Here is a 10,466-nt window from a genome sequence, read left to right on the forward strand (position 1 = left end):
CATGCCTAAACGAGCCGGGGAGATTATTGTGGCGGCCAGGGGGTGGAATTCTAATGAGGGCGAGGCTGATGGTGAGATTTCTGTTTCTCGGTCTCTGGGGATCTACGGGCAGTACGACCCAGGCTAATCCTGGAGGGAGATCCTGCTCAGTAGAATGTCCTGGTCGATTATTCTCCAGGCAGCATCGATTGCAGCGGTCACGGTTCCTCTATAGATGCGCTTTCACGGCCTCTAAGCTGGTGGTTGAGGCGCAAGAATCAAAGCCATTGTCCCCTGTGCCGTTATTGGTACTGTCTGGGCCCAGGCCTGTGGGGCACCGGCGACATCTCGCTCGTTCCCCCAGATTTTCTCCCCCTCGTATGTCTCATCTAAGCATGGCATTTATTCATTCTTCGTATTTTGTCAAAGCCGCCTAAAATGAGCGGCAGATTGGGAAAATAAAATCATAGAGTGAGACTGCATGAGCAAAAATGTTGAGATGCGGGAATAGCGGGATAGACGAGGGCGCCGAGAATGAAGCTTTCAGCGATGCCCGCAGCGCAAAAAGCATAAACGGATCATTGCTTCGTATGAGTAGAAGTGTCAGCACTTTGTTTGCAGGCACGGCGTGCTAAATATAAATTGTCATTGCGAATCACAACATCAAGTATCTGTCGCGGCCGCAGTGCCGCTGCGCCCATTGTTGGTCTTCGGCGCACGTTTCGAAGATGTCGTTCCAATTCTAGTCGATTAAAGCACATATTCGTCATCGATGCAAGTCGCAAATGAGAATCAAATCTGCGATTTGATCATTGATCAGCCAGGAAATGTTTCCAAAACAAATGTCCAATTCAACGCCTTTTCACGAAGAGGCGCCTGTCAACTTTGCGTGGTCACGCTTTGAAGGCGCCTCGGCATTCTGAGCCGTGGAACTATGGCTGGCGCCCCCTCGTAAACTTTCCTTTTGCCTGTAGGTGTCATTTTAGCCTTTACCAGGCACTTCTCGTGGGTGCGTTGGGGGACACGTCGACGCTTTCAAACATGCAGCATCACTCTATTTAATACGAAAATAAAAGACATCTGAACCTTTTGCTTTTTTATGCGTCTGCTTACGAATATCTACTACAGAGTGAGCAAGCCCAGCCTCGAAATTTCTCGCTTTTAATTAGAGCCGGCCATCTAGTTTAGATCGTACATACGGTGCATCAGCATCCATATCCATGTCCACCTACTACTGCACGCTCTTAGAGATCACAGCTACTGAGGTCAACTGCCTTGTTTTCCCCATGCTCTCTGTAGCACGCGACGAAGCCAAGACAGCAGCTTCAGCAGCTAGGCTCAAATCACACAGGGAAAGCAGATGAAAATTGCCCTGAACGGCAACGCCAATGCGTGAGACTTTATCCACCAAGGCGATTAGCGCTGCCGCCAGCCTCCACCAGCGCCCTATCTTGAGCCCTTGGCGTTCTGTCACTTCTGCAGCGTACGGGCGATATAAAAGTCAAAAGTCTCCTGTCTTGTGTGTTGTGCCGTTTTGTCCATTCATGGTTTATACATGTATTTTGTTGGACGGAATGGGAGAAGGCGAGCGCTCTTATTCACTCTCTGGTGCTTCCAGCTCTTGGCAGTGGATATGATGCCACCAGACGGCATTACTTGCCTTGCCTGCAACGATCGAAGAGGGGCGAGGCTCAGCCCCAGATACAAAAATAGAAGACAACGGAGGGATTATAAAGCGACCATGGCGTCGTCGACCATCCGCCGCCTCCACTGATCTAGCTCCTACCCAAGTAATGAGGAGCTGAGAAGCTGCTTGTAACTAATCTTGGCACGATGCATGATACTACTTGGCATCCTGGTTCCATGCTCGTTATCCGGCACTTGGTCTCTAGGAGTCCCTCGGTCTAGATAAAAACAACATGCAAGGACGGTAGTTAAAGAAGAGCTCCTCTGGCCCCATACCTGCAGGGCTTCATCGAATTGGGGCTCAGTACGGACGACGGGAAAGACCTCAAATAGAGCCACTGCAAATCAATCAGATACAGCAGATCAAACGCCAAGCAACTCACACGTTAATGCATCCCACCTATAGCCCTACAACATGACGTGTTATTGACGGCTCGAATATTAGCCCACCGGCGCCGGGACCCTTTGTTGATCATGCTACCTTGCTCCAGGGAGAAAGAAACGGCGTGGGATGGTGAATTTTGTGGGCTGAGCTGCCCATAGTCTCGTTTTCCATAGACAAGCTTCTGTTACTAGCAAATTTCCGATCCCGTCTTTGGCAAGATGCTTACGAGCTTCGCTAATCATCACATAAGCACTCGGGTCTAAGCAAAGTTCCATTCAGAGAATAGAATGTTGGAAACGGTTTAGCTAATCATCCATCGTTGCTTGCATCAATTCCCGATAGAGGTATTATCCCGATGGAGCTTGTGGGTAGTATCCCACTTCAGATCTCGGGAAACCTTTTGTCTTTTGTAAAAGGATCAACGCTATTGCCTCGCCCACATTGATAAGAGCAGCTCGGCAAGCAGTTGTAAGGATTATTCCAAATTATCCCTGCTGCATGTCCATCAGGCTGGGCATGTCACCGCAGGCCTAGTTATTGCGTACCGATGTTTGCCTCTCTTTCATGCTGGTCACGGCCGCAAGTGAGGGTCCATGGTCCCCAGCAAGATCATGCTGCCTAGTATGAAAACACGCGTATCGCGGCATCGAATATTTACAAGGTTTTCTCGTGCTAGGCTTTGTCGATGGATCTCTTCACGTGGCTCGCTTGGCAACTAGTGAAGAAGGGAAATATAGGTCCGTGTTAAAGTTCTCGCAGCACGGGTAGCCGATATAGATGCATGGATGTATTCTTCGCTTTTGCCCTTCATTGTTGTCTCTTGTCCCTTGTCAAGTTTCGACTCATGTTCAGCCGCTCGTGTCTTGAATCTCGCCATGTCTTGCAAAAACCGATATGGTCGACTCTCACAGCCATCTTTGTATCAAAGAAATGTCGGGCTACAATGGTGTCGGGTACCAACGGAAATTCTTTTGCTTCCCAAAACTCCTAGCTTTGACGTCTCCTGTCCGTCGCAATTGGGTGGAAACTCTCGGAGAATTCTCTGGAAAGAGTTAGCTAAACAAGCCTTCTCCGATAGGGATGAGAAAGCCACTTGCCATGCTCTTGAGACACGTCCTATTGGTCAACAATCTCCGTGTCGGTTAAAAGCCCCGTAGACTTTGGGGAAAAGCAAGGAAGAGAGAAGATCGAATCCATCCACGTGGTGGTGTTGACTTTTGAACTCGGCACTTGGCAGCTCTTGACAACTGCATACCACATAGTACCCCGAAAGAGAATAACGTTCGGGGTTTTGGTATTATTCTCATCCACTATTGGAGGATGTAATGCCTAGTTAGGCAATACAAAAACTTGATTAGTTGATAAGAAACAAAAATATATTGGTCAGGTGCCTTCAATTAGGTATAGCCCTTACGGCAGTTCTCGTCGGTGACACCGTTTTCGGCGTCGAGGATAGCGCCACCATCACGAGTGCTAGATGGACTAAATGGGGCTGTGGAAACGCCTTCTATGCACAAAAAACATGGCAGCCTGGCAATTGCCCAGATTGATTTAGAGAGCTCGGCTAAGCTTATATCTCAGGCGGATGCTAAACTGTCGTAACCTCTTGAGCTCAATATGGGTGTGACGCTATTGCGTATGCATGGTGGCCATCAAGATTGGGGTTTCCGCGGCACCGAGCAGCTTTTGGCCATTATTTCGTAGTGTAATTCTACTCTTGCCGTGCAACAATGAACTGTATTGAAAATGTCAAAAGGATCACCATATGACATACTATCCGCTCTGGAGATTGAACAACTGTCGTAACTCCTACTGCCTTGAGTGATGCGAGCCTCGGCTTGCGGGAACAAGCTTCAACCTTGCCACCCCTTGCATAGCACCTTTTGAGCGAAAGATACGCTAGAGATATGTTGCCGAACATGACAAGCTTGGAGAGCCTCGTATTGCCGAGACACTTTGGTAATCAGCTTCTGTCTCAGCCCAGGTGACGAACGGGAAAATACTCGGGAAAACAGATCCAAGCGGTGTTAATAGCAGTAGCACCGGTACAGACTAGTATCTGCCTCAGCATCCATCATTTCTCGAATATGATCAACAACCGGATGATACAAGCACAAGAGTCTCTGCCGCTTCTCCTCCACCTGTAAGTCACATCAAACCCATCTCCATGGCCAGCCCCATATTAAACCGCGCTTCAGCAGCACCAACCGTCAGCTAAAAAAGATCCAAGCCCCCCCGTTCAGGCGCCGGTTTCTGCTTCCGACCAAGCACCCCTTGCGCGCTGAAGCCGTGAGGAATAGCGGCATGGCATCTTGTTTTAAGCTCTCCACTCCTACCTGCCAAGGGCCAAGGTGCAGGTAGCCTTTTTTCCTAGACTAGGGGGGTTTCTGCTTTGTCTTTCTTTTGTCTTTGATAATCTGGTTGTCCTGCTTTTTTCCCTCTTAACCTGCCCCTTGTCCACACGTTGTTGCTGCCAGCGGATACAAACGTTACATCTATCCAGATTCGATCGTCGTCTGTCGTTTTCGCTGCGAGCTTCCCTATTTTTGAAGATCACAGCTTCTTCCGGGGGGTTTCGTCTTCGCTTGGCTTGCGCTATATAATCTTAATTTGTTTCGTTCCTCCAATCGGCGCCGCTCTTCTCGGTCTGCAACCTTTCAACACAAAGGCCTTTTTGCCCTTGTCCCCTCAATAACTCCGTTTCATGAGGCTAAAGCGCAGATCATGAGCTAAATAACTCTGCCACGACTTAGTTTCGCTTTTTTTTTCTCTTACTTCTTTTTTCCTTCTTCCTTTTTCATTTCCCGCACCACTGGAAATCTCCGCTGTTCAACTGGACGAATGGAAGAAAAAAGGAAGGATAGAAAAAGAGGAACGAAGAGGAGATGACCTAAATACATAGAGCGAAAGAAGAAACACCCGTCATCGAAGAAACAAGGATCCAATACCTGCCGCGGCACCTGCTGTCTGTAATATAAGCCTAAGCACGAGCTGTCAAAAACGACAGAAGCGCCAACTCCATTTTTCTGGCGCGCATCTCCATAACGCCAACCAACAACACCAGAGCAGATCGAGGCCCCGCTGATGCATCGTCATCGCGACAAGCCATGGAGATTCAGTTTACGCTGCCGATAAACACCGCCAAGGGCGAGGCCAGCGCTTCAGCTACCGGGTGAGTTGAGTCATGTCCTGGTCTCGTTTTTTTTTTAGCTTTGATTGCTTGCATTGTCGAAGCAACCGATTCGGCCTTGTTTGGAGTCATTCACATCACTCTATCTGTGCCTCATACTCGCCTGCCTCTAGCCTCCGGTAACTGACAATGAGAATCTATCACGGAAAAACAGCCGCTCAACTGCATCATCATCCTCCTCCTCCTCCTCCTCCTCCTCCTCATCGAGAGGCCGAGGCGGTGTCCATCGCTTTGCTCTGGACTCAAGAACGAGGCACACTCGACGCAGCTCAACCCGCGCACGCACAGGCTGCAATACTTGTAAGTGTCTTTTCTCTGGTTCATGTTGTTTCTACTGCATCGCTGACCAGCATATCAGGCAAGTAAGTTGCCTTCAGATTGACTACCCGGCTGTTGGTCGTTGCATCCATGCTTCTGACCCTCACTAGCTTTTGAACGTTACAACGGTTGCGGGCACTAACAACGCCCCTTGTCTTTTTCTCTTGCTTGTAGGAAACGCCATGTCAAATGCGACGAGACCCGACCGGCCTGCCTCAACTGTATGAAATGGCGTGGCTACTGTGATTCTTATTCTGATGCTGCCGACTCTTCACAGCCTCAGTCTCGCTTATCATCGTCCAATACAAAACTCATCCACACGAAAAAGGCTCCTTTGCTCATCGTCGAGCCATCTGTCAACAGCATCCGCTTCGCCAACAATGACCAGCGAGACTACTTCGTCGAGTGGTCCAATCTCTCCGTCACCTACCTTGGCGGATTTGTGGACCAGACTCGCCTATGGACGACCACGATGCCTCAGGTCACGCTGGAAGACAGCACTCTGCGATACGGCGCCATGGCTGTAGGAGCTCTCCGAAAGGCGTATCAAGAACAGGGCTCAGAGATGGGGCTCGAGCTTAACAACCGGCACTACCTGAATGCCATTGTCTACTATTGCGAAGCCCTTCGCATGCAGTCCGAAATGAAGCCCACGAAAGAAGGCCTGAGGACAGCACTGCTTTCTTCTCTGTTGTTTGTGTGCTTCGAGGCTCAGAGAGGAAACATTCCCTCGGCTTTAAAGCATGTCACTCACGGGTTTACAATGCTCAACGAGCTCGCCAACTGCACTGATAAAGCGCCCGACCTGGTCAGCATTGCTCCCGCGCCACCGGCCTTGGTGCAAGACATTCTCGACTGCTATAAACCCCTCGAGTTGCAGTCAAGGTCCTTTATGGGATCATACAGAAAATACTTTCTTTCGTCACAACCTCCCGTTGGGCAAATTAGCCAGCATCCTTCATCGCCTTCACCGTCTTCATCGTCTTCCGCTACTTCTCCTTCGTCACACCTGCAACAACAAACAAGCCGCAGAAACTCCTCACTCCAACCAACAGCTAGGAGCTCCTCGAGCCAGCCGGAAACGCCTCTTGGATTCTCTCACCAAAGCCCTCAGCCAACCGGCTTACCGAGCCCACAAAGCCAGGGCATTCCATCCTCACCTCAAGCCCCCCCTTTTAGACGACCGCCCGGAATACTTCCATTTACCAAAAACTCTCCCTACTTTCGACCAAAGCTAACCAACATTGTCTCTTTGGACGATATGCCGCGTGCGTTCAAGTCGTGGGATGAGATGCGTGACTACTGGGGACTGGTCCAGCGCCAGATGGTGCGCCATGTGCCCATGCTACATAAACTGACCTGCGAGCTTGCTTTACACAGGACCCATGACGTTGCCGAGATAGAAAAGAAGTTTGGGAGTCTCAGATCGAACCCGACTCTGGTCAAATTCATCGCAGAGGGCCGGTACTGGCTGCAGCGCTGGACCGAAACGTACGAGCCTATGCATCAAGCAATCGTTAAAAACGCCAAAGCCGATCGCTCTCTCTATTTACAAGCCCTGAGCATTCGCATCGAGTATCTGATCCTGTACATCTACACAACCGTACCACGCTACTCGAGCCTCATCACCGTCAGAGGCCTCACTCCCCAGTATCGAGAGATCAACGCTCTTGCCGAAGAGCTGTTACGTTGCCGACCCAACTGCGGCTTTGCCATGGATGCTGGATGGACCTGGCCGTTATTTGTAGTCTCCTTTGGCTGCCGGAATCGTCAAGTCAGAGAAGAAGCAATCCGAATACTCGGACAATACCCCATCCGCAACGCCCTTCGCGATAGTCGAGTCTTTAGGGCCATTGCCATCAAGAACAACGAAACAGAAATCTTCAACGAGATCGAAGGCGACGAGGGCGAGCAGTGGATGCGCCTCCGACGCCGCGAACTCATCTTTGAGGACTTTGGCTCCAGCATCATCTTCCGGTTTGTACAAAGGGATCCCGTCACAGGGAGTTGGGATCTAGTGGAGGAAGTGGCCGACTATGGCGTCGGATCCGATGGTCGACTGGCATGGCGGAGGCAGCCAATCTCTGAGTCCGAGTCGATTCTATCTGGCGTATGTTGATAACTTTTCACACAAACACACAAACCGTCTTTGTTCTTTAAACTTCCTATTTAGCGGACTTGAGCTTTATAAAACGTTGCCGTTACTAAGCGCTGCTAGGTAGTGTAACCCCATTAGCGAGCTGTTCTTCTTCAGATATACCCATGAGTACGAAAAGGAGAGGTATTTGGAGGTGTTGAAACAATCATCAGAGGCATAGAAGGCCTTGGAGAGGGCTGGGAATGTTTACTATGAGGATATGATAAGATACTCGCATGAACCGTAGATGTGGTTACAGATCTATATGCGACGTTTTTGTTGGCAATGTCTATGCTAGAGGTCCATAGTGAACAATATGGAAAGTATTAGTATCTAAAGCGTAATTGGTTTAGTGGTAAAATTCTCCGTTGCCATCCGCAACGTCGGGGAGCCCTGGGTTCGATTCCCAGATTACGCATTAGTTTGATTTTTGCCGTCATTTGCAATTTTCTCTTTTTATCTCTGGAAGACATCATTTCCTTTTTTTCTTTACGCAGAAACAAGGTAAACATTTTGTTTAAATTGGTGTGCCCGCTCTTTTGCAGTTGGCGTGCTGCAAAAGATGGAGCTTCAGAGGATTGTTGCTTCTGGTGTGTGAATGTGCCTAACCTGTAATTCGAGATGCGCTGCGTATTTCAGAAATCAATCCAGCAGATCAGATGTGGATATATCTTTGGCGCAAATCCAAAATTGGCTATAAGTAGTGGCAGATTGAGCTTATTTAATCACCTTCTTTTGACTGATGAAAAAGGGAGAGTGATGTTGAGTGCTACGAGCAACGGATCAAAAAAGAAATGTTACGGCGATTGAATTGTGCATTCAACGGGGTCTTGTCACAACTGCTGCAAATGCTACCTTTAAGGCGAATACAGGCCATTTCAAATACGCAGAGGTAGACCACCAGCTCTCGAAAACTGCTCAGTGGCTGGAATAGCGAATCCACGTTGAACAATTCATCGAATGGAAGTGTACCATTAGATTTCGCTTGACAACATGTGCACGTCAAAAGGTGAAATGAAGCAGCTTCCGTTCATAGTTCAAATTTATCAGTTCTCTTTCTTTTGGCGCATGAACAAAAGCCTAAATTGTTGCTACTGTGGCGAATTTGTATCGCATGATGTGGTAGAGGAAGAGTAGAATACGCTCGTGCGGCCAGCGCAGCTGCCCACCATCTTTTTCACAGCATATTTAACCCCCCCCCAGGCTTCATCATTGGAACTGCAATTTGTTCTGCTCGGCAGCCCAACCAAGTACATTTTGGTGGCATGAGCGTCGTATTGGTCGCGAGGCAGACTTGGCATTGGTGGCAGAAGGAGAATGCAAACCATGTACCATCTTCGTAGAGAATGCTTCGTACAGTCCCAAATACGCTGTCATCGTCGCCGTCACTCGCTTGCAAGTCACACCTTAACAAAATAGTCCATTCTCCAAGCATCCTCGAAAATACTTTCCTTCCGATTGGCCCAACTCGTTATCGCTATGTGCTTCGTCCGTAGCAATAGATTCCTGGAAGAAAACTAAAATTGCTGTGAAACAAGCCACTAGAGAGACAAATAGCACAATGTAGTACTTTGCGTAAATTTTGTGATATGGGGGGAGATTAAAATCGCCGTGAAAAGAGGAGATGGTGCGCTCAACTTTTGGAGACGTAGGACTTCAAAGTCGACTGAAGGCCTTTGCAGATATGCTCTGTGTACCTGTAGGTAATGGAAGCTCACAGTCCAAGAGATTGGCCCAGACCGCACCATGTCGCGTGCTGTTGAGCTCGCTAACTGCTCCAATTTCTCTATGACCATTGAAGAAAAATGAAGAAAAAGAAATCGCTATCTAACACCAGAGATCAACGTCGATTTAACCAGAAGCCAGCATCCGCATTTCGGAACCATCAATTTTTAGAAAAATTCAAGAAGACGAGAGCTCCGTTCGCAGTAGGCGCTGAAAAGGGAAATCTGGTATCGTGTCGCTGAGTAGAACGCACATTTGCTTGCCTGGCGAATATGCTGCTCATTGTCTTCCATTTATCGGGTGAGAGACTGGTGAAGAATAGTCCCAACCTTTATGGCGATTTCCTCTTTGACGGTGCTGCTGCCCTCGTTGGCGGTCTCGATCTCGTTCCCAGTGCCAATATTGGTGAGGGTTTCGCCATTGCTGAGCCTTGCCACGACAGCGCTCCCGGATGACTACTGAAACGAACTCGTGCTGTGACAAAGGTGACGTAGCTAAGATGATGATCTTTGACGCCATCTATGGCAGCTACTTGACATGAACGAGAAGAGCTTAGCAAGAGGAAAATAATTGCGCCTCAGTCTTAGTTGCTGTGTTGGAGGGAACAATAACTCGCTGCCGAGCGTCGATCAGCACGGCTCTCGAGCTCTCTGCTTGGCCGCCCTTGGTCATTCCATATGGCGCCGTAAGTTGACCGCCACTATGTTGATATAAGCTGTAACCGGGCACTCAGATTTGGAACAGATAGCTACAACATAATATACCTAGCTCGCGCAATATCTCGTGATCTCGCAAAGTGTTGGCTCTATGGCCAAAAACTGGCTTCATCACTGCGCTCTTTCACCAAGACACCTGATTGATGCAACTTCTTTTCAGCACACAGCGTGGCAAGTACTGGCCCAGGACCGGCGAAGTAGTCAAGGGCAAAGACAACGAGGTCCATTGACTGAACTTCATCGAGAGCAACACGCAGCGTTCCTTGACTGCCATAAAGTCTACTTTCCCAATCCTGACGGATGGTTTCTCATAGATCTTTATCCTGATGA

At 48.9% G+C, this 10,466-nt stretch overlaps 1 protein-coding gene across 1 annotated transcript; it reads left to right on the forward strand.

Annotated features, from left to right (window-relative positions):
- Positions 1-5,369: 5,369 nt before the first annotated feature.
- Positions 5,370-7,677, forward strand: TGAM01_v202207 (hypothetical protein; the record flags this gene model as incomplete). The annotated part of the gene is made up of 4 exons (XM_018800422.1): positions 5,370-5,540; positions 5,591-5,602; positions 5,669-5,779; positions 5,836-7,677. The coding sequence occupies 4 exons, from the start codon at positions 5,370-5,372 to the stop codon at positions 7,675-7,677; spliced, it is 2,136 nt and encodes a 711-aa protein (XP_018666564.1).
- Positions 7,678-10,466: the final 2,789 nt, after the last annotated feature.

This window comes from Trichoderma gamsii (assembly GCF_001481775.2).
Source record: "Trichoderma gamsii strain T6085 chromosome Unknown Scaffold_5.2, whole genome shotgun sequence".
NCBI lineage: Eukaryota > Fungi > Ascomycota > Sordariomycetes > Hypocreales > Hypocreaceae > Trichoderma > Trichoderma gamsii.